General features: G+C 34.5%; 1 protein-coding gene across 8 annotated transcripts in view; it reads right to left on the minus strand.

Annotated features, from left to right (window-relative positions):
* LOC125669457 (peroxidasin homolog) overlaps positions 1 to 25,601 on the minus strand; it is a 41,758-nt gene that overhangs the window by 5,778 nt on the left and 10,379 nt on the right. For 2 of the 8 annotated variants that reach the window (XM_048903949.2, XM_048903951.2), the window contains exons 3-16: positions 24,830 to 24,901; positions 22,218 to 22,289; positions 20,493 to 20,564; positions 16,819 to 16,982; positions 12,666 to 12,783; positions 11,991 to 12,151; positions 10,567 to 10,839; positions 10,375 to 10,491; positions 5,194 to 5,358; positions 3,784 to 4,047; positions 3,318 to 3,590; positions 2,900 to 3,133; positions 1,260 to 2,552; positions 322 to 439 (exon numbers count right to left, since the gene is read on the minus strand). In XM_048903949.2, coding sequence (XP_048759906.2) covers positions 322 to 439; positions 1,260 to 2,552; positions 2,900 to 3,133; positions 3,318 to 3,590; positions 3,784 to 4,047; positions 5,194 to 5,358; positions 10,375 to 10,491; positions 10,567 to 10,839; positions 11,991 to 12,151; positions 12,666 to 12,783; positions 16,819 to 16,982; positions 20,493 to 20,564; positions 22,218 to 22,289; positions 24,830 to 24,901 — 3,396 coding nt within the window. Of the gene's footprint in view, positions 1 to 321; positions 440 to 1,259; positions 2,553 to 2,899; positions 3,134 to 3,317; positions 3,591 to 3,783; positions 4,048 to 5,193; positions 5,359 to 10,374; positions 10,492 to 10,566; positions 10,840 to 11,990; positions 12,152 to 12,661; positions 12,784 to 16,818; positions 16,983 to 20,492; positions 20,565 to 22,217; positions 22,290 to 24,829; positions 24,902 to 25,601 lie in introns of those variants that run through there. The other 6 variants (XM_048903950.2, XM_056163075.1, XM_048903954.2 and 3 more) reach the window with 5 other exon arrangements.

The following is a 25,601-nucleotide window of genomic DNA, read 5'->3' on the forward strand; positions in this document are numbered from 1 at the left end:
TCTAGCTACTGAGCAAGTCATTAAAATTATCAAGGACTTCTTCCTAATGACCAGTGTGATTTACTCCAAAAATAGACATGAAATAGCCAATAAACTGAGCATTAATGTGCCTGATACAGAGAATCTTACACTTATTACTAAATATACAATGGAAAAAATACATGTCGAGTCAGATTGACACATGTCAACAGTTCTGAGCCCTACTTTATTCAGCTCTGGAATTCGGTACTGAAGCAATCTCAACTAAAGCATATTTTCTTGAATGATCAGACCTAGTGCAGTCTATAAGCTGCTCATATTTTACAGAATGAAAAGAAATACCTGTCCCCATCTCTTGCCCTTTTGAACTGGTCCACAATGATACACAAAAATGTTGGACCTACTTTTCCTCCATCCAAAGGTTTCTCAGCCATGCCTCCCACAAACAAATCTATGTTGTCTGTAAGAAAGACAGTTACATATGTTATACATCCAACAAATTATATCTTTGTTCCGCTACGTTTCAAAGTTGACAAGTATGCCAGAAAAATAAATATGCAGTGGAAGTAAAGCTGCACTTATAATAGAAATTTGATTTACCTTCCATAAAAATAAATACTGCAAGTTGCTGCACAAAAATAGTTAGAAAATAATGAAAGATCAGTACTGAAGAAGTAGCATTGTTTTGAATGGCACATCATATGAACCCACTAGTTGTCTCTCCATTACACTACTGTAAAAGTGGTTATTTACGCGTGGGAGAAATTTACACTAATTATGCGGTCATGTGTTAAGCGCGAAAATTTCTCCCACATATATAGTTATAAATATTTGTTATAATATATGTCATATTCAGTTACCACATAATTTTCCCCCACACATAATGTTGGATGTGGAAAAATGATTACTTAACCCCCAGCGTAAATAACCAATTTTACAGTATATTCCTTAAATGTAGTGCAACAGATAGAGAACTCGTGAGTTCTAACGATGAGTACAGTAGTGCATACAGAATCTTGTTAAACTGGCGAGTGCTACATACTGCGTGTGTACTTATGTTAGAATATTCAAATGTTGGTGCTATTGGATCTGATGCACTATTTGATGTAACTATGATATAGTGCTTGTTCTGTGTTTGATGGTGGATAAATACAGATTTTGATGCCACCATAAATCAGTGCTCATGCTTCACCACTAAAGAAGTTAAAATAGGAATCTCACTATACAATTAGTACACACACCAAATCTGCTTAACGTTTCATCATTTGTTTCTATGTTACCTGGGTGTCCATACAATGCCTGAAGTTTTTCCCTGACACTTCGCTGTGGCATCTCACTCGCAAGGTCATCAAAACTGGTGGCTCTCGACAGACCACAGATATGTCTGTACTCATTGTAAAATGGCAGACCATGGTCCCTACCCCTCTGAATATTCAGTGAGGCCAGATCCTGCCCCACAGCATTAGCCAGGGAGAAGAGTTTCTCCGTCAGTTCTTTGTTCATCACCTCCTCAGGCATCCTTTTCTTGGCGGACATGCCAAACAATCCTCTCAATAATGGATCAATGCCTCCCTCTTCTAAGATTTTGTACGGTGAAAAGAAAGCCTTGTGTAATGGTAAATTTCCTTCAGGAATGGGGGCAAAACTTTCATTGAGTCTGAACATGATTGGTTGGACTAGAGAGTGACCAAATCTGAATGCTGCTGTAGCAAATTCATTTGCAATGGAAGGGTCAACACTCGAGTCATATCCGTTGTATGATCCAAGCTTTTCCATTCCTGACTTACCAATAATCTGTGGTAACCAGAATTTGTAAGAAATGTGCTGCATCATGGCACCAAGAATTTTCCTCGTTTCATGATACAATATATTTCCATCCCAGTGGGGGTTTACTTCTAGGAGTTCAGTAGCTATATAATTGTGGTGCCTCACCCACAAAGTATGCATTGCAGTGAGGGCTAAATGTTCATTCACGCGGTTATCTCCTGCTCTAAAACAAGGAACATGTCTTTTACTGGGTTCGATTTGGCAATCAAAATGATGAAGAAAATTGCCTGTATCAAATGGTAAAAGTCTTTTATTATTTCTGGACAACACACCCACTCTCAGAAGTCCACGTCCATTTGAAAACTCTCTTAACCTTTGTGCTTCAAAATCACTACTTCCATAGACAGAACTTGCATCAATGAATGCTGTGATTGCATTGATCTGTTGTCTTGGTGCAAAAGTTTTGTAAAACACTGATGTACTTCCGGAATTACAAATAGCACTGCTCCTGGAGAAACCCAGACAAGACGCATGTTGAATGCGCGTGTCACTCCTGGGAACGGTGATGGGAAAACATGGATACTGATTCTCACACGTCTCGTTGCAGTAACGGCCATCACTAAAGCGTGCATTGCTGACCGACTGAGGGGTCAGGCTCATGTCATGGTCCAGAAACTGACCCCACTGCATTAACATGTGAGTGCTGTGTTCGTCCATTGTCACATGGTCAGTGGACATCAGGAAAGATGACACCAGTCGAGGACTTGGCAAGTGGTAACCATTGTATAGTTTATTGGGGTTCCAACCTGGCAAAAAGCATTTATACAGCTGTTTACAAGTTTAAGTGAATTACATTCTTCTTTTTTTTTTTTTAAATCTCTTAACTATTTACACTTCTGTTCCATATCAGATTCTAGATAATTTTTATAATGTAAAATGTCAGAAGAGTTAAAATAATGTTTCCTTCATGTTTTTTCAATCTATATGTCACACAACTTGGCAAAAGAAATAAGATGCATAATTCAGTTACAAAAGATTTACGAAAGATTTATGGATAGCTATGTATCTTCATTTTTGTTTTCTGTTATCTGTTTTTAATTTAAAACTGACAGGTTATTTTTTCTTGAATTACGGTAAATAAGCAAGCACTAACCCACTGGTGTATTGAATCCATTTTCATAGATGGGAGGAAGCATTCTTTGCAGAGCAATAACGGATGCTCCCCAAGTTGGACTATGGAGATTGTTACACAAGCCATCCATGGATCGGAATCTCTTGTGGTAACACATTTCTGAGCAGCGGACAATCCGTGGATTGGCAAAGCATCCAGACATGTTGGCAATCAGTTCTAAATGACCAGGGGAGAGAATCTCCTTGTAACTGGATGCTGAATAGAAGGAAAAAATTGATAGACACAATAACATTCATTTGATTAACTACACAAATCATTCAATATTTTGGCATGTGAAATGCATGAAATTCATGATTTAACACTGAGAAGGAGCTTGAACACATCTTCCTCCATCATCACCTAAATCAGCCCTGCTCTCCATAACGCTGATCACCCATACCTTTATCACTAAGATTATACTTGTGGCCACCATCAACATGTCGCTGAATGATATCCAACGTCTGCTCAAATATTTCCTCGGCCCTGGCTAACCGAAGAGCATCAGCTGATGGGTACCGGAATATGGTGATGAGGTCCTGGACGGAGTGTGTACGATTTTTGTTGAAGAGATTCTTGATTGTCTGATTGATGGCCACATCCACCCGATTGGTGGCCTGCTGAATAGCCGGATTCACAAAGGAGTGGCCTGAATAATTCGTCTGGATTTCTCTAACTGGAAGGCAATTTGGATACCATATCATTATCTTATGGAAAATCTGCATCAATACTTAATGGTCACATTACAGTTATGACACACTATCCTTTTTATCATACAAACTGTTTCAAGGTGATAGAAATAGAGCACAATGTAAAAGTCAGAGTTCAAGGATCAAACAAAAGCAAGATACAGAAATCATGCAACCAACCTCTAACGTTCAAGTTGACAACATTCCTTGCAAATCCCAGGGTGTTTTCAGGGAAGCACTCATATCGTCCGAAGTCAGACTGCGCAAGACGTCTTATCGTGAGGCGATTCCCCTGAAGAGAGTATTTGGGGCCTGGTGAAATGGTGGCCCCATTCCTGATCCACCTGGTGGCTTCAAGTGGATCCCCGTCCTCCGCACACAGTAGGGTGATGTCTTCCCCAGGTCCTCCCTCCGTGTCATGTTCTCTGTTATTGGTGGGCACAGCTTCAAATGCAAAATATCAGCAATATTACAATTCTTATACAAGTTATAATTAAACTTGATAAATATGGGCATTATATCACTATATGTAGTTCTCATGTGAGTTATACCAAACTCAGTTAATACTGTTATTATGATATCACTATAATAATTATGCAAGTTATACCAAACTCAATAAATATTGGTATTATAATATCACTATAATTATTCTGCAAGTTATACCAAACTCAATAAATATTGGTATTTCAGCAGATTTTAATTTTTCTTGAAACTGTATTTTTGATATGGTGTAACAGAGACAGCACCCCCCCCCCCCCCCCCCCCATTCCTGAGCCCTGTATTTCTGGAACAACAGTTCAGTGCCCTATCTATCAAACTACAGAGTTTAGAGGGACTGATTCAATATTTTCTTCCCTGCCTTCCTATGGGCACACACAAGAGGCCCATGGACTTCTGCTTAAGTTACTATGCTCATACAGAGATCTATGTGATTCAGAAGCTTGAAAAACGAACAGTGGCCCAAAATTAAATGGAAAATGACCTGTAACCGGACAACTATGTCATAAGGTATTAATAAGGACCTAGTGGTTCTAGATAGAAATATTTTCAAAAGACCATTCTCTCCTATTTTACATACTTTTTAATTAAATCCACTTGGAAATGGATTGTTTTAAAAAAAATTACCTTGACTCCCATATTACCAAGAATACTGTGATCAACAAATTGACTCAGTGATTCTGGAGCAGAAGTAAAATCAAAACTGACAGATGACTGGCAACAGACAAACTTTGATCAGAAAAGCTCAGACATTGAAATAAATTTTTCAATTAAGTGAGCTAAAACATGCATTAAAATGCCCCTTATTCATCTCACCTGATCATGTATGGCTCAATAACACACATTTTGCTATGGTAGTCATCATATATTGATATCCATGTACTTGCTTCTGACGTATTTATATATATTTCAAAGGAAATCTTCATGTTTGCTTCTTTATAATTATATGGAATGTGTAACGAATTATTTTTCTACAGATAATGAAATAAATTTTTCTTATTACATGTATTCCCAAATTTTAAACTTTGTAGAGGTTTTATTAAGGCAAGCAGAAGAATGAATCAGAGAAAAATTAAACCCTTCATTTCTTACCAGTCTGAGTGACTGTCAGTCTGGCTGACCCTTGCACTGTTCCACCAGAGTTCTCTCCCCTACATGTATATGTTCCCCTGTCTGTAGACTGCAGTAAAACAATACGGAGTTGTCTCCCTTCATTTACAATCTGAATTCGTCTCTCGGTGGACAAGACTTCAGTATCTATTAGAAGTAAGTTATCATAAATTACATGCCACATACACAATGCTATGTAACAGGAAGGGAGAAAATACAATGGACCAGACTGGGATTCGAACCCAAGCACCTGAATTCTCTAGTCAAATGCTCTACCAACTGAGTGATCAATCCTGACTGACCACTACATTACTCCCTCTTTAATTGTCTTCACACTTGAAGACATAAACCCAGGATTTTTATCTCCTGGAAGGCATTTTCACCTGTCAGTTCCAGGGGCTTATCTTATGTAACAGGAAGGGAGAAAATGCAACAGATCAGACTGGGATTTGAACCTGGCCCCCTGAATCACTAGACAGGTGCTCTACCAACTGAGCTATCTGACCACCAGTGATCAAACCCATCTGACTGCCGCATTCCTCCCTCCTTAAATTTTCTTTGTCTTCGAAGACACAAAACCGAGATTCTTTAGCCCTCTGGTTCTCCAGGTAAGGTCCACACGAAAATAATTATATAATATGATTGATTGATGGTGTGTATATACGCTACCACCATTTCAATAGATTGGGAGTGAAAAACAATGGAATATGTTTAATGGGACCAAATTTCACTTTCCAACTTTGAAAGTTTGAGAGAGAGCAAGGGTAAATTTGCTTAGTTATATAGAGAGAAAAAATCGGGACCATGGTTTCATTTCAAGAACTTTGAGAGATAGAGGTTCAAGTCATTGAGAGTCACCTGTTTGTCTATGTTTATTTGACTGTATCTTTCAGACTGAAAACATCTGGTCTGGATCTGTTTGTCTTATTATATATTCCTGACATTGGACCAGGCTCTCTTTCCTGTTATATTTTGGGCTTGTCTTACATCTGGTTCACTATTGTAGCTGAAGTGGGAAGGACTCTTGATTTAGATTCACCTGGATAATTTGAATCTAAGGAGAGGTAGTGTGATGGGAGTGAGGTTTAATTGAATATTTACAATGAAACCAGCTCAACTGGTCCAAATCTTTAAGTCCGGTGGGTAGTCAGGGTTCAGTCACCCTTGCTATTATTGGTGTTTTACACTTTTAAATAAAAATCATGTCGCACCTTAGTATTTTGGTTTGTTTTGATATATCAAATTGAATTTACAAGTCTTTTTATACAAAGCTAAAAATAAATATACAACAGGATGATAAAGGGATAACACAGAAAAGTGGTGGCTCCTAACACCAAGGCAGACTTTGACAGGGGAGGGGATTTCCACCCCTCAATATAAAGAAACTGATAGTAGACTGATTCATAAAAGTCATCATATCGGGAATGTAATGAATAAACCTGACTAGATTTACAAATAAACATCAGATCAACATTTCGTCTTTCTTATCAATGAAAACAATATTCTCAAATAAAAGATTATATAGATTTTAGAAATTTTTAAGAGGTACATGTATGTGTGTGTTATGAATGGTTGTTTCTGCAATTGCAACCATGTATTATGTCATCTCTGTATTATTATAAATTTCATAACTAACCTTGTGTGATTAAGAGGATTTTTTATCATATAGATACAGGTATGTATGTGAGCAATCAATTGGATCCATGGGGGAAAAAATTCCCAAATTTGTTTTTTAAAGGCATTTTATGAACACAAATGTATAATGTAATCAAGAATTTGTCAGGGTTGATGCCTCGATCATCTTCATGCTTCAGAATTTTGAGGGAAAAAGTTTGAAATTTGACCTTCCTGTACTAACAACAGGTTAAGATTTGTCAAAATAAACTTCAGCCTCATTAATTCTGACTATTGCTTCGTAAAATTAATCCAATCAATATGAAAATGGTTCAGGGAATCCTTTGTGATACCGAAGTACTTTCTATTTCCCAAGATATGCATAATTCAACTGAACAATGAATTTTAATTCATAACACAGAAAGTTAAAATGCTACAATTTAGAACTCTCTAGCATATAATATCTTTTATATTTATATGTAGACTAAAAAAGTATTAGAAATGACAATATTATCACAGAATATAGTTTACCTTTTACTACATATGAAAGGCTTGAACAAGCAACATCAAACTCATGACCTAATGTCAATGTGAGATATTTACCTCATGACATATTACATATCAAATTATATAGAAAAAAGTCTAAAAATATTCACGATCTATTTACCTCATGATCAAAACATAGGCCTAAATGTGGTTCGAATCATTTCAGTTTGTGGTAACCACTCTGTGGATTGTCCATATTTGACAGTTTCATTGGGATGCAATTTTGTGGATAATTTGTGTCTGTACTTGCATGTTTCGTTGTGGTTTAAAATTCATGGGATAGGGATACTGTATTCAAGTATATCTTGACATGTTAGAATAAATACTGGTACTATACATTAGGGGAAAAACAATGTTTGGAAATGAGTTAATAGAAAAAAAAATGGTCAAAATGGAATGATCTGTTTCACTCAATATAGTTTCTTTTATACTTTGATATAAAAGATTTCACTACTTCTAATTGTTAACATTGTATTCTTTCTCTTCATCATGATTATATTAAATATTATTCCAGTATGCAAGGATGTGTGTGTGTGAAAGGTGGACATGTGTTGAAAATTATAAAAAATGCTGAAAAAAAGAAGAAACAATTCTACTTAATTTAGTATGAAGTATGTCAAAGTAAATGAATTCAGCTATCAAAGAACCCCAGACAAAATGCAACATGATATCTCACAAGACAAAGCAATATCCATACCCTGGTGCCTGTTGTTTATAGTTCACTGACATCTCATTCTCCTTAATCCTTTTATTTATTGTGATATCCTTTTTAAATCCTAATACCCCAAAGTAACAGAGAATTTTATATAGGTATTTCCATCATATATCATCCCCCTATCTGATGAATTACCCTTTTAACGTCAAATTTCCTGGCCATTATCATAAAGGGAACTACCTTATTACATAACATTGCCTTCATATGCTATGCATCCACGCGTCTGATGACATATTGAAAACTACATTCATGCCACTTGAATTTCAGGATCCATTATAAGATTAATTTCACAGACAGTGAGTCCATGATTTATTTTCGGTAAGTAGACAAACAACAAGAAAACGTTACCCATTACCATAAATTTACCATACCCTTTATGATGGAGTTAAATGTGTGTAACCTTATTAATGACCGTACACAATGTATATTTTCTTTGGCATCTTTCAGACTTTTCGCACACATTAACACAAAGATAAGGAAAGAACTAGGTTCACTTTATGCATAAAATGGTCTTGTTTCTTTAATATTAAACAAATATATTAATATGAGCCTTGATCCAACATCTAAATGACATGTATTTTAAAGGTATCAATTACAGTTTTATTTATCCACCGTACGTGTGTGTGTGTGTTCAGGAGTCCTCCTTCCCAAAGACTCCTCAAAAATGCAAAAGTTTTGCCTATTGATCCAAAAGTAAAAAGTATGTATACATACACATGTAAATTAGATCACAGGTTGTGCTCTAAAATGTCTATAATGACTTACTTCATGATAATGTACAAACTGCTGTGTTTACATCATACTCGTAAAATTTTAATCACAATTAATGCACCTTCTGAATATTTTGCATTCATTAAATTGGAAATCAACAAATTCAATTTTCTTGTTGAAAATTCAAAGGATCTCTGTGAACCTCGATCACTATTTTACAAGTTAAAATTCACAGGATCTCTGTGAACCTCACTATTTTACAAGTTAAAATGACCTACTATAAATTGCAAAAAAAAAAAGTACCAATACATTTTAGTGCAAGGTAATGTTCAAAATTAGTCGAATGAAAGCATACTCATATAATTTCCACAACACTTTGAATTTTTCCCCCATAATATTAAAATCACATTACAGACACAAGTTCAATACTGCAAGTGGCAATATTATTCGAGGTTTGTGGGGTAGTTCCAGCCACTTCTCTCCACCTCAATGTTTATTTCTCTCTCAATGTAAATTTAAATAATAAAATGTTTTCTTTAGTTTGTTAAACAGGATATGGCGGTCACAAACACCGCAGAAAAAATGCAAATTTGCAACCTTCATCTCCTATTTAACAAACTAAAGAAACACTTTGTATTATTTATATTTTTTTGTATTTCTTTTTTAAAATAAGTACTTCCAATATGTAAAATATAAGTTATTTAAACGTAACAGCTGAAAATCATATGACCTTGACTTGTCTCAATACATGTATTTGGTAATGATTTCCATATCTGAACGATGATAAAGGGAAATAGTCCAAGACAGACAAATTCTATATTCAAACAATAAACCACATAGGTAAGCATTATATGCATTAGTAGTTAGGTGCTCTAACCACTGAGCTATCCCGACCAATATCCATGGTCTGTACAGTCCTAACTACTACATTCCTCCCTTTTTAATTTGTCTTTGCCCTTGAAGATACACAACCCAGATTCTTTTTGCCCCTGACAGGACAACCTGCAGTGCAGGGGTAGTCAATGACCATGAAGCATTGTCAAGGTCAAAGGTTGCATTGGCTGTTCCGTTTAAAGTAACGAAATGGCCAACAATATGACATTTCAGCACTTAGATCTAGTCTATATTTTTAAAAAAATACATAAAAATATAAATATATTAAACAATAAAATGTCTTTCTTTGTTGTTTTATCAAGTGATGAAGGTAGCAATCATTGCAGATTTTTTTTTCTAACCCACTTATGCAGGTTATGAATTTTTTCTGCAATGCTAGCTACCCTTATCAACCGATAAAACAACAAAGAGAGCATTTTATTGTTTAATTGAAGTGCATTTTTAGAGCAATATCAAAATTTTAGTAGCCATGCTAAAAGTAGTTCCGTTCTCTCCCCAACATGGTACATGGTAATGTATTGTTATGTGCCCTGAACAGAATGACAGATATATATGTATGCAGTGATCCCTTTGTCTGCGCTGTCTGTCCCTCGATTTATCTTAAATATTTTTAAGCACCAATCAAAAAAATCTCTCAAAGGACCCCAAAGTTACATCCCCTGAAACTATAACTATCCACTTACTTCCTTTGAACCATGTGATGTTTGGTCGTGGGTTTCCTGAGACGTCACAGGTGAATCTGGCAGTGTCTCCCTCCGTAAGGGACAGGTCGGAGGGCTGCTGTACTAAAACTGGTGCCTCTGAAAAGAAATCCTAAATTCAGTTTCATCCCAAGTTAGAAACCTACCTGGGGCTGATAGAATTAATACACTTACCCCCCTGGACAGTAACTCTAGCATGAGAAACAGCGAAACCCTCAGCATTGCTGGCTTGGCAGGTGTACACCCCTTGATCTGATGTCTGCAAGTTGGTAATGTCTAAATTTCCAACTGTATCCACAGCATGTTTTCTGCCAGGTATGATGGTGTTGTCGTTGAATTTCCATGTAATGGTGGGAGGGGGGATTCCTGTAGCCTGGCAGGACAGACGAACAGAACGACCCACCTGACCACTAACATCAGAAGGGGTAGTGAGCATAGAAGGGGGAGCTGAAACATTATATACATCATCGTGAAACGAAATTATACAGAACCTTTAGTCAACAAAATATAATTCATTGCAATAAATCTTCTTTATGAAACAATTATTAATCTGTCAAAAACAATTATTATCACAACAAAACCTGGAGATGTATTGCACAAAATTGACCATTTGGAATTAAAATCATATTCACATACTAAATGGTCAATTTCATGCAATACATCTTGTTACTATGTTGCTACAGACATTGACAGAAAAAACAAGATGTGTTTGAGAAACCCTGATGCACCCAGGTTACAACAAAGTGGAACCAGGTCAAAGGTCAATATTAAGGTATCAATGGAAAGGTCTTGCTACAAGAAATACACATATCAAATTTGAAAGCTCTACCTCTTATGGTGTAAAAGATATGACCAAGGTTAATGTTTTTTGGCCTCCGACATACAGGCCAATACTAGATACCCCGGAATCTTCAATTCCAGGGGCATAAAAGTGGCAGTCTATGACAAAAATATTTGTGACAAGAATTTACTTGTGAATTTCACACACATATGAAAATTAGTTTACAGTAGTATTCACTATCTACTGTATATAGTACATTATGCATTTACTACACTGAGGAAATTTTTCAAAGTTTCATAAGAAAAATCAACAATTGTAATTTCTGCCTGTGCTGCAACTCAGGTTGCCCCATTTTTTTTTAAATTTGCAACTTTGGGACTTATTGCACAACCAAGAAAAACTAAACAGTGTGATTTATGAACAAAATGACTTCAATCAGAGATTGTAAAATACAGACCATATGTCTCATATAAAATTGCTTTAAATTACCTAAAACTTGTGTATTATTATCAAATTTTCATATATATATATATATATATATATATATATATATATATATATATATCATCCATACAATTACTAAATTTTAAAATCTGGAGAAATAAAATTTTATCAGTCAGATGGCTCTCTTTTATTTTGCCAATAAAATATCAAAAAGTAATGCTTCACTAAATGGAAAAGAGGTAAGGTGTGTTTAAAGGGAGAACACGTTGAAAGTTACCAGCTTGTCTTGACAACTTGGTTTCTCGGCTTAATTAATAAAATCATTTTAACAGAGAGCTTTTCCGGATGTTAATGTAAATAGTATATTGTGTACCTCTGGAGTAAGTGAGCTGAACTTTGTTGGTCCGGATTTCTTGGTTTGGCGTTCGGACCACACATTGGTATGTCCCTTTATCGGAGTCTACCGTGTTGTGGATCATAAGCGTTCCATCGTTCAACATAGACACTCTGTTGTCCTGCAGGTTTACTTCTGCACTGTTATCAGAATTAGAATTTCAATTCAAGTCTTCAAAATAAAAAATGAAAAAACTCAACAATGCAAAAATAAATAAACCAGTTATGTCTGGAATTTGTTGATGACTTAAATGTAGCAAAGCTAATGATCTCTCTCTCTCTCTCTCTCTCTGAGAGAAATATTGATGTAGGAATTGTAAATTACATATTAGCTGAATCAGTAGTTACTTGTAATAATCATAGAGTCTGAGAATGCCAATAACAATAGGCAGTGTTGTACTAAATGCCCCACTCACAATCACAAAACACACACATGAAGCACTAACAAAGTGAATTCATCATGTCTGTCTTCAAAAATAAACCATCAGACACTTTCATCTGTCATTCTTCAATCTCACTATCGAAGCTTTCACATTTCTCTAACTGAAGACAATAATCATACTTTGGTAACAAAGTGAATTTGCCTGGAATCAATTAGCAAAAGGTTATTTATTGTCCCTGTTATTTGGTATGAAAACACGGACAATTTACCTACTCATTATGGAGCCAAGAGATCTTGTAGCTTGCTTTTCCTTCTGCACGGCAAGAAAAGTAGGCAGTATTTCCCATAGTGATTATCGCATCCCGAGGTTCCATTGTGAAGTGGGGGGTGTCTGCAAATTTAATTATACATCACTCTATACCATACACTCTGTATCATAGGGAATGGATATATCACATTCTGACAACAATTCATCAACAAAGAAAAGACATGTATATTAGAACTACTTCTACAAAAACTGAAATTATCATATTAAACGAGCTCTCTGGGAAAATTACCTCCTTGCCACCCAGTTGCAGAGAACAAATTTTACACAAAGGGCCATAACTCTTATAAAAGTGGGTCAACCGGGATAAAAAAATTAAACTTGATCTATAGTTGATCATGACGGAAGGTATATACATGAAGTTTCATAAAAAGTGTGGAAAACACACATTGATTTACTAACAGATTTTAAAGTGGCTTAACTAAGATGGAAGCTGAAGTTGATCTGTAGCTTGTTGACATTAATTGTCAAAGGTACACATATCAATTCCTGATGGACAGACAGATAGACAAACAGAGAGGAATCCTATAGTTCCCTTCAGTTAATCGTTTTGTTTATGCTACAAAATTTGCTAATCAAATACTCATATAATTTCTTTGATTACTATATAACAGAAGTAACATTTTATTGGAATATGCATGATGTTAATGTTATTTATGATCAGCTTAAAAATGAATTGGTGCAATTCTTTCCCAAACTAATTTTCTCCTGATATCAACAAACCTTAATTGTATCATTAATCAACTATTTGGAGTATTTTCTCTTTTAAACTTCAACAGTATAACTTAGGGTAAGTTCAATGGCCACTTAAGTACAACCCATCCATGATTCTGACACGCACAGATATTTATCATTAACAAGAAGATTCATAGTGAAAAGGAAGCTGAAATGTTTAAATTGGATTTTATTGTAACCCTTTAAGCGAATTTGACTTTTCCTTGAAAAGATCTGTCTTGGCCAATGAAAAGCTACAATTTTCACATGTTGGAGAACTAATTCAATAATTCGAAGAAACACTAAAGACCACCAAATGTACATTTGACTTAATTGGAGCTTGAAATTCCTCTACCATGAGTCTAAAATGTTACAGTTCTTTACAGTTTAAATGGTTAACAACATTCAGACCATTTTAAACTAAAAATATAATTCAAAATGTGAACTTTTTTTGCTAAAACAGATTATCAGAATACCAGTATTGAAAAATAATACGAGGCAGAATACCATACGTTGATTTACTAACAGGCTCCGTTGAATAAAAATGTGATTATGTCTCAGGTATGCCAAATAAAAGTACTATAGGTTTATAAATCTATTAATGAAATTTGTGAAATCATACAATTTAATGTATTTTCAACATAAATAAATGGTTTTGTGATCTATGGCTTGTCATAAAAAGGCAACAAGCGGATTTTATAGATCACCTGTTAACAAAGCAAGTTAAATTCACCAGAAAAAAATGGTTTCACGTTTACAGATTAAGCAGACAAATTGATATTGTGCACACCTCACACCTGCATAAAATATGATTCAGCCTCTTGGCCTTCTGCACTCTTAAAACAACTTGACAAACGTGCAGACATAAATTATATATTTGATCTGATATTTTTCCTGTATTCCTATATAAAATCCAGACTACTTCAATTTGCTTCCAGATGGTCAAATAATGACATATCGTGCAGTGTACGGCTATACATCGGTCGGAAGACATAAAAAAGTCACACCGGATTCGCAACATAATACAAATTTCAATTTAATGTAATGTGATGAAAATGAAATAAAAATACCCCCCAGCTAGTGAATTTCACACTCTCTACATAATTTGTATTAGGTAGTGAAATGTTACTAAAATACTCTTGAATTCAATTATAACCTATATACATCATTCATCCTCAGTCATTTAGGACTATAAATCAAACTACTTTGATTTGTGCATTTTACAAGGAGAAAAAAATTTCATTTTGACTATGTTTCAGTGCTAAATCCCAACATCAGAGATACCACTGGGGCACAATGGTTCTTTCATTATGTGAGCCTACTGGCCTCAAATTTTAATATCAAAAGTGATTGGGTTAATTTTTTTTGTGTGATATCATTCTGAACCTTAAAGGGACTGATTCACAATTTTCTACAAAATTTTCTATTTCACTTTTAATGATTAAAATCTACTGTCTAATGTGTTTAAAAGATTTCACATAAAAATCAAGGTTATACATTATCACAGAAGCTCATTTTAGAAAGTTATAATTATTTGTTTTGTAAACAAAGATTGGGGTATGTTATTGATTACATTTTCAAAAGAAATGGATATTGATCTAAGTTTATTATATCTTTCACATTTCAAGCATTTTGGGGGTAAAATGTGTCATCTAAAAGTTAAATTTGTGACTGAGCAAACTTAAGATGCTTTACATTACAAAATCAACATTTCACTTGTTTGTTTGTTTACATAAAAAGACTCGAGTCTTTGTTTACATAACACAGATTTAAGGCTAAAATATTGCTTTTATTCTTGTATTCAGAAGGTCTAAATTTTGGCTGTCAACAATAAATGAGTTATATTTTCAATGTTTAACAACAAAAATGAAAAATATTTTTATCAAAAATCGTGAACCAGTCCCTTTAAATAGTATTAAAAAGATCATCTCCAATGAATTTCTTACAATATGAACCAATGATCTGATCCTTTTAAAAAGCTAAAAATGATAGGGTTTATAATTTGTGATTTATCATTGCTAAACATCATTTCATTGCTACATGTATTATTAAAAGGTAAAAAAATAAGATATAATCGAGAAACCATACGTTAACAATTGTGATATGCTGACCCTAACCTTTGACCTTTTCTGACCTAAAATAATTGGAGTCATGGGAACTTGAAATATCTTCCAAAAAGCATTTCTTACCATATCTGACCTTGCTATTTTTACCCTTTTGATCTTCATTCTTAAAAGCAATCGTTGTTTGCATGTTGTTTAACATTTCATTTAAGAATTTTTCACTCATATAGAGATCGATGTCTCCAGCTGTAAGTGAAATGCCACAAAATTTGACATATGCATGGTGCTTACTGTCATAGTATTGAGAATTATCTGACGTATACATGGTGTTTACCGCCGTAGTATCGAGAATTATCTAACATATGCATGGTGCATACCGTCGTAGTATTGAGAATTATCTGATATATGCATGGTGCTTACTGCCATAGTAATGAGAATTATCTGACATATGCATGGTGCTTACTGCCGTAGTAATGAGAATTATCTGACATATGCATGATGCATACCGTCGTAGTATTGAGAATTATCTGACATATGCATGGTGCTTACTGCCGTAGTAATGAGAATTATCTGACGTATGCATGGTGCTAACTGACGTAGTAATGAGAATTATCTGACATATGCATGGTGCATACTGTCGTAATATTGAGAATTATCTGACATATGCATGGTGCATACCACCGTAGTATTGAGAATTATCTGACGTATGCATGGTGCTTAAAAATTACCACCGAGTAGTGAGAGTTCTATATCATGCCAACACCTACCATGATATGGGATCTGTTTTCAAGATCTAACCCCCACACCCCCGTTGCAAAGCAAATGCCCTAACAACTAGGCTACCATGTCTTGTCTTTAAAAGCAAAAGGGCTCATCCTTTCATTATAGAGAATAGAGATTCATCATGTGAGGTATATTTCTATGCTCAAATAGCAGATCTCATCAGAGAACCAAACCATCTCTTATAATATGTGACCCAATGACTTTTGCACTTCTGGTCCCAAAAAACAATAAAGGTCTTCCTTGAGTCAAGGAGACCATTCATGTGAAGTTTCATTGCTAAAGCTCAAATAGTATTTGAGATATCATCTGTAAACCAAAGTGTTACAGGCTAACATACCTCTATTAATATGTACCCCCATATTTATATCGGCACCAAACGCAAAAAACTCCAGAAATTTTACTGCTGTTTTATCACGATTTCCATAATTGAAAATAAACATTCTTTTGGTCAAAACCACGAAATCTTTACTAATAATAAAACCACAGTTTTTTTTTTTTCAGTATCTTTATCAAGATTCATTGGTGTTCAAAATTAGCATACCACAGCCGAAGTCTGCATCTGTAAGCTGACTGAGTTGTCTCCCCTTGAGATTGGCTGGACTGTGACATGCTGCGGTTGCATGGATTTTCCCTGTATTAGTCCTCAAAAAGGTGGATAACCATTTCATATTACAATCACAGCTAAGCAAGTTAGAGTCTAATCGTCTGAAAAATACCAAAATTAAAAAAGAATGAGATTTCCAATTGCAATGAAAAACCTAATCTAATTAATAGCATAGTCATGTACTTGTGAACTTGCGCATTCTTTGTATTGCAAATGCATGCCTTTGAGCAAATCACATTGTCCTTTCATTTTTGTCTGCCAACTAAAATCTTGACAGCTACACTCAAATTAGAGTTTGATAACAGTGAACCATAATGTGGGCTACCACTTCGCGCATTTATGTGCACTGCTCAAAGGATGAAAAGTTTTTACAACAATGCTCTCTACAACCTATCTTGCTCTTAAATTTCAAGTCATGGAGTTAACTTTCCTAATTAAAGCTTGCATCAAATTCATAAGTCTTTTGACACTTTATGTGCAAAACATGTTCGCAAGTAAAATTTTATGATAATTTCTCCCCCTATTAAATGGCTTTTTGATCAGACATAAAACATGTTTGGTGGTAAAGAGTCAAGCACTCTTTCATGTTGAAGCTTCCTCCATATTAAATCTTCTAGCCTTAAAAACTCAAAATAAAAATTCAAAATCTGTCTATCAAATGAACAAAGCCTTCAGTAATTTCAATGTTCTACATGCAGTGTCACCTGCTGGAAATTGTTCTCAATGTCAATAAAGAGCACCAAAAATAAATGTATAAATAAAAAAAAATATGAATTCACACTTTGAAGTGGGTGCAAGTTTAGGGAGGTAAAATAATTTATTCTCATCAAAGGATATACTTCTTGATTATGAATGTTTTGGTCATGTTTGTCTTCATTAAATTAATTTTTACACTATTCAATCATATTTTAACTTTTCATTTAAACATCTTCATCACAGGCAATTATATTGTTCAGGTTCGAATTTACTATTAAAGAATATTATTGCCTGTGATCTGCATGAACAAGTGCTCATACTTCCAACAACATTCTGTCATAAAAGGGAAAACTTGGCATTGTACAAACTTAGTTTATCATAAATACCAACATTTAAATAATTAGTCTTTGGCTCATCTGAGCAGAAGCATCATATACCTATTTGAACCTTAGGTTTTGAACAAACTTGAATCTTTGTTATATAGGCAAGCTTTCATACAAGTTTTCTTTAACTGATTCAGTGGTTCAAAACAGAGAGGTCCCACTCTGGCCAAAACAGGGGTTCACAGTTTTACACAGTAATAGTGAAAAAAAATTCTTTTAAAATTTTCTTTTCAAGAACCACAAGAGTATCATTAATCAAATCCAAAATATACTGCATGCTTCCTCATGTGATGTTGAAACAAGTCTTCACACTGTCACATGACTTCTGGAACCAGAGTAAGACCACAACAGACTCTTTGAGAGGAATTTATAGTCAAATTCTTCAAAAATCTGCTCAAGAGCCACTAGTGTGTAGATTCATGTTTGTTCAAATAATAAATGGGGGATTGCAAGCTTTACATAGGAAACTGCTCTTCTTGATTGCCACAAGAATACGTACTATAAAATTGGTTATTTACGCTGGGGGTTAAGTACACGTTTTTCAACGTTCAACATTACATGTGGGGAAAAATATTAGGTAACTGAATAATATACAGTAAAATATCTGTGTCTCGAATATGGTTTATCTCGAATACCCCGCTTGAGTCGAAGTCGACCGCCGGTCCCGGCCGTTTTCCCTATATAAATGATTAAAAAAACTTCTGATATTTCGAACACAGTAATCTCGAATACTTTGCTTATGTCAAAGTATTTTCAAGGTCCCATACCCTAAATTCACCTGGTTTACCTCGAAGTGCAGTCAATTTTCCACTCTGCTTACCATACCTGGCGTAGTTAAGTCACACATTCACACCCGCGGCTACATCAATTATAATTAATGACCGCTAATCCACGCTCGCCTTTTCCGAGTAGACCCAGGTTGCAATAAATGGTTCAACAGCTTGGATGATTAGTGAAGCCTTCCAACATTACGGCTAAAGTTCACCGCCAATTATGAACTAACACACCCGATCCAGGGATGGTGTTTTGAATGACACATGCTCTATCATTAACATGTGGGTTAGATAAATGCACAAAATCGTCGAACTACACTTGAAGGTAAAGCTCTTAATAACGATAATGCATTTAATAAACACGTTTCATCATTAAAACTAGTACAGAAAAAACACGAAAATTTATTTAATAAACATTCAAAAGTGTTTTTTTTTTAAAAATCCGTCTTTTTTGTTATTTATGTGATAGGTTCTTTCATTACAACGCAATAACTACATCCCAGTCAAGTCTGGACATCAGTAAACTTAAAGTAAGCATGCAGGCACGATCATCTTAATTTTGAAACGCATTGTGAATTCAATTGGATGTTTAGATATATTAAAAAAACGAAATGTTTGTATTTCAAATTCCACAATGATATGTTGTACGGTGTGACCGTTGAGACGAGCGAAGTTCATTTAAAACATCTTGCAACATGACTTTTATCCGCCTCTTCATTTAACGCGGGAAATATAACGCGTTTGATGTAAACAGTTACAAATTGTGACGTCATATTAGCTGCAATGTTTTTTCTTCTCTCAAACCAAGCAAATTCAAAACGTTTGAAGCTATGAGAAAGCTTGTCTGGAATTTAAAAACGTTTATGGTACTTTCTAAACAATCTAATTATTTTAATTACGGGATTGTCAATGAAGTATACCACAGTGACGGCGACATTTTTCCGGAGGCATTATGGGTAGTCCCCATCATTTTTCGGCTGATGAAGAGCAAACCACTTGACTCAATTGCGTAATCATTGGAGCGAGCTCGTCGCTTCGCTTCGCGACGCGAGCTTCGCTCGCTATTAATTTATCAACTTGTATTAAACTATAAGAAACGGCAACGGGGTTTTTGTTTATAATGCAAATCCCATACTATATGCATCAAATATCCTCCTTCAAAAAAAATATATCCAAGATCAATTTTGGATATCTTGAACCCCCGGATATCTCTAAGTTTTTTTGAAGTCCCTCGGACTTTGAGATAGAGATATTTTACTGTATATAATATCAAACATTTATATCTAAATGTGTGGGGGAAATTTACATGCTTATTATGTGACCATGTATATGTAATTAGTGTAAATTTCCCCACACGTAAATAACCACTTTTACAATATATGTGAAATTGATATGCAATCATACTTATGTAATGTCTACATTTAAGTTTGCTCACACCATGACCCCTGGATTCTGGATGGGGTTATAAAAGGGCTTTCAAGTGTTCCTTAGGAATGAATAGCAAAATTCTTTAAAAATCTTCTCCGAAGAACCACAAGTCTACAAATTTGTCAAATTTACATGCAAGCATGCTCTGATAGTTTCTTAACACCATGACCCCAAGCCAGGATGGATGATTTAATGTTACATGTGCATGGGAGAATGCAAGTGCTTAGGTGAGTAATATGGCCCATGGACCTCTTGTTTTTCTTATCACAGAACACTCAGATGGTTGTGGTGAACAAGTTATGTCATGCAGCCTGATACACATAATACTCACAATCTTCTTAGATAATGGGAATGTGAAAACAAAGCAGGCAGAATTGTCTGTATTTTGTTATGGTGTAAGAATCTGCAAATACAAAGCAATTATTTTTCCTGATACATGTGTTAATGATGCTATAGACAACTTTTCTCCAGTTCAATGGCATAGATTTCACCCTTCCCTATATCTGACATGTTGTCTTTATCTGTGAGATTTATTAGTGAAATTTAATTTTTGTTATGTGTATGGATGATTATTACACGAAAATATAGTTCTTACAGCAAAATGTGTTTCACACTCTCATTTGGGAGAGGGGGGGGGGGGTCGGTCCAGTAGACATTGATCCCCCATTTTGTAAATTATTCAATTTCTTATACTTATTTCATTGTCATATTATCATCAAAGAGTCACGTTCTACCAAGATTTCAACAGAACTTCCCCGAGTAACCCAAATGTATGCACTTAAAATTGTAGCATTTTAGAAATATAAATCTTTGCCATTGATCAGACTTTATCAAGCAGCAATCAGAATAGCACAAGTAGCAAATGAAATACATATTCAATCAAACATTTGATATAGCAACTGCAGCCAGTTTTAAAGCAAAAATGTGTCAAAGCAAATTCTATACATGTATATAGTGCTCATGGAAATGAAAATGTGGAAGCCAAAACACATGATATATATAACTGATGATTCCTATCGTTAATCAATCAATAACACACATTACTAATTAAATCAATTTAACTCAAGTAATGAATTTGATGAACTATTAATAAATATATTCATATAAATACTATATTATTTATTTTTTAATAACTGTTACATGATCATTACAAATGGCAATAGATGCAGGGTACAATTATAATACAATGATCAGAATTTGATTTACAATATCTGACTGACAGATATTGATATATTGTATGAATTGGATGGCAATGTGAATAGTTTAGTGATAAGATTTCTCTGATTACATATCAAAGTGCAATATGTATTATAAGATGGCACCCCTCATTTTGTGGGCATGGCTTAATTGACATCATTCTGTGCCAAAAATTACAGCCCGCCCCCAACCACCAGAGGCGGTTTATTTCTAAAGTGGGCAAAGACAAAATTTCATACAATAGCCCAGCAGTTGAAGGTAATTTCAACAGGCTGGTGCAGTGTACAACAAATTTCACAAATAAGCTTAATTGTTAAATTCATTAGTGTAAAAATAACAAAACTCAAAATCAGGACTAGCAGATTTTGAACAAAGCTGACAACTTTTGAGTATTACAAGCCAGCCCTGTGACTGGTTCATAATTTCATTGATTTTTCCACTCTGGCCAGAAGCACATACTTTTAACAGCCAGTAACAGTATCCCAGCCTTGGAAAGTGTGACCCTACATTTGAAAAAATATGAATTCCCTTTCGTGACTGATGCTTAAACTGTGTCAATTAAGTTCATGCTGACAGGCATGCAGACACACAGATTTATTGAAGAGCCCAGACAAACTTTGATCAGTTGAGCCAAAATAAAATTCTTATAACCATATCGTATCTCCATTCCATATTTGCAATACAGCACAAAGACCCTGAGTAAAAGTCCTGTGTAAACCCATCACTGGAAATTACATGTAGTTAATTAGACAAATTATATGTCCTCCTTTAAAACAAAAGTTAATTGATTTCCTTGATAGGCAACATAAAAACATTTATTGAAGAGTTCAGTATGAGGAATAACACTTTGAATACTTACATTTGTTGAAGACTTTTTAAGTCGCTGAAAGCTTGGCTTTCTATAGATTTTATTTGATTTTTATACAAATATCTGGAATAAAAAAGAGGGAAAATCTGTCACATTTCATTTACAAAACTACCAAAAGATTTGAAAAGTTATGATTTCTATTCCCTAGTGCAATAAATCATGTCTGAAAGAACCTTTCTTGATAATCTGGGTGATGAAATAAAATAAACTTCCTTTGGTTTTTCACAGATTGAATAGGTTTATCTGGCATTTTCAGCATCAACTTATCTTTTGAAGGCTTTCAAAAGTTTATGGGAAATTGAAAGTCCTGAAATCAGCTGCTTTGAAAGTTTCAATCAATTCATTCTGATATTAAGGTGGATAAACACACATTAGAAAAGTTTATTCATTACCTCCAACAAGGCGGTGTTTTGGTCTTATTTGTGCATGTGTGTATGTGTGTGTTTCCCTGTGGACAGGATTACATAAAAACTACAGTTGGGTTTCATTCAAATTTTCACAAATGATAGGTTTGATAACTGCATGGCAAGATCTTACTGATTTTTGGGAGCAATCATTGTGATAAATAAAAGCTATTTATTCATTACAGTAGTTTGAAATGTTCATGAGCAACTGCCATTTCATTCTGGTTTAAGAGGACATGTGATGGAGTGTGGAATACTGTTTCTTAGAAATTACATGTACAACAAAAATTAATCATTCAATTGTATCCAAATTAACAAAAGTCCAATTATTTTCAAGAAAGCAATGCCTTTGCCATGCCACAACCTATGCTTTGTAATCCTTAGTAAACTTTTGCACCCCAATAGCAGCCCAAAGCAGTGCATGAAGGTCCAAACCAATAGCAATTGGTCACCTGAGGGATTCAGGTGACCTAAAAAGCCTGATTAAAATGCATATACATATTGTGGTAGGTTCAATAACCTGTGACTAGATAGCTCAGTGGTTAAAAAATCAGACTAGACATTCAAGGACCCTAAGGTTCGAATCCCAGACTGGTCCATTGTATTTTTCCCTTTCTGTTAAACTTGGTGCCATAGACCAGCCCCTGGTACTGACAGGTAAAAACATCTGCCACTGCAACTATGGATAAAGATCCTGGTTGATGTCTTTGAAGTGTGAAGACATTTAATAAGGGAGGAATGTGGTGGGTAGCTAGTTTTAATTACTGAAGACCAAATAGCTTGGTGGCCTAGAGCACCTGACTAGAGATTCTGGGGTTCTGGGTTCGAATTCTTAATGGTCTGTTTCATTGCATTCTTCCCTTCCTGATACAATATAATCAAATGATAAATTGATTTCTTTGATTTGTTAAATGGGAGATATAGATTGCAAAAATTCTTTAAAAAATGCATAACCCACAGGTTATTTTATTATTAATTATATTTTTCTGCATTTTGTTTCATGTATATAATTTGAAGTATGTATAATTAGATACTATTGACCTGTAAGTTAATTTGATCGTAACATTTGAAAATCACCTGACCTTAACTTAATTGTCTCCATATTTGGTAAATAATTTCCACAATGGTAAAGGGAAATAATCCAAGAAGGACACACTTTGCACACATAAAATAAACCATCAAAACGAAATAAATATTTTTTAGATTTTTTTTATTGAATCGGAAGTTGGTCTACATGTACACTGCTTTATTACATTTGTTTGCTTCTATGTTAGCAGTTCAAAAAGTATTTCTTGAAATGTATTTACTTATACGCAGACAGACAGCACTAAAAACCAGATCCAACTAGTTTGAAACAAAATGTGTCTTCATTGTTGCAAATGACAAGCAATGGCTTAAGCAGAAAACACACAGTAAATGTAAATATTCAACCGTAATGCACAAAACAGTTTAAAGTAAAGAGGGGATTCTTTCATGCAGCCACCTCATCTCAATGACTATTAGATAATAGTTTGCAATATGCAGTTTCCTCTTGTCTGAAATCAGTTTCTTTATACTTAAAATCTATACGCATGCATATGCCTGGTATTGTCAATTAAATGATGATAAAAAGTTGATAAGTGATTTCAATGAATTTATTCTAATGTTTAAATAACCCGTGCTCAGTACAATTTGGCTCAATAGCTGCACCAAAACTTATCCATTGTGCAAGTTTTCTGAATTTGTTGTTTGGCATGGTTGCTATATATATCTGCAGTTGAATTATGGCCTTGAAAACTAAACACTTTCAAGAATAAAATTTTCAAGAGTAACAAACCTAGTTCATCAACCCAGAAACTTGCACAGTTAGAGTGCCTATAGGTTTAATAGACATATGATATCCAATTACAGTATGCAAATATACATATGCTCTAGGAATTGATCACAGTGTAAAATGATAAAGTCCCTTTTGAATTTCTGTGATGAACTTATTTGCAAAAAAAATGACAAATATGAAAAGCTCTGAAACTTAGCACCCTTTCTCATTCTGATTAACCTTTTCATTGAACAAATGAACATCCCAAGAGCATATATGTAATTATACAAAAACATCAGCAAGATCTACAGATTGTGCATGCATGGTTATTAGATGTAATTCAGATGTCAAATCTATTTAAAGTCCTTGTTACATATTATTTGTCATCAACACTGAATACTCACAAATATCTTAGTTTTGATAAGCCTTCAAATGCTCCATTCTCCAAACTTTGTATCTGGTTGTTATTAATCAATCTGAAAAAAAAATTCAAAAATGTATCATGTTCTTATAATGAACAATGTATATATTTATATTTATAAAACAGGTGAAGGTTAAATTAAGGTGATTTAATCCATCCTTGTCTGGTGTTTTCTCAACAGGCTAGGATCCTTCCTATAGAAAAATTAGTTCCAACATGGTGACTCTGGATCCAAATTGGCTGACACATTTCTCTCTAAGAAGTAAGAGTTATGTTTACATCATAACAAAATCAGATCAACCTCCATATCATCTAGAATATAGATGGTAAAGGACGTCACTTTCCCCTGTCAGTATATCAGTACAATCCTCTCATAGTACAAGAGAAAGTGTGACAGAAATAGCAATGCATGAATAATTTTTAACCAGTGTTTTTTATTTTGGTTTTATTTCAGGTTGGTCACAAATGAACAATATTTCAATTCTGGCTCATTAGATTCAAAACTAATTTATTTGTAATTTATAGCCCTATGTTAACTGCATTAGCTTGACAATCAGAACTAGATATTGTGAATGCCAAGCATCATAAAAGAGCCCCACTTTGTGGCATTATTTAGAGCTAGGAGACTCAAAATTGAACCCATTAATATAAGTTCATATGTATAAATTTTCAATTCAAAATAGCTGCAGGGATAGCCAAAAAAGTCAAGAAAACTGTCAAATCCATGAAATTTGCTAAGTTCAAGGTCCATAACT

This window comes from Ostrea edulis, chromosome 4 (genome assembly GCF_947568905.1).
Source record: "Ostrea edulis chromosome 4, xbOstEdul1.1, whole genome shotgun sequence".
Lineage (NCBI taxonomy): Eukaryota > Metazoa > Mollusca > Bivalvia > Ostreida > Ostreidae > Ostrea > Ostrea edulis.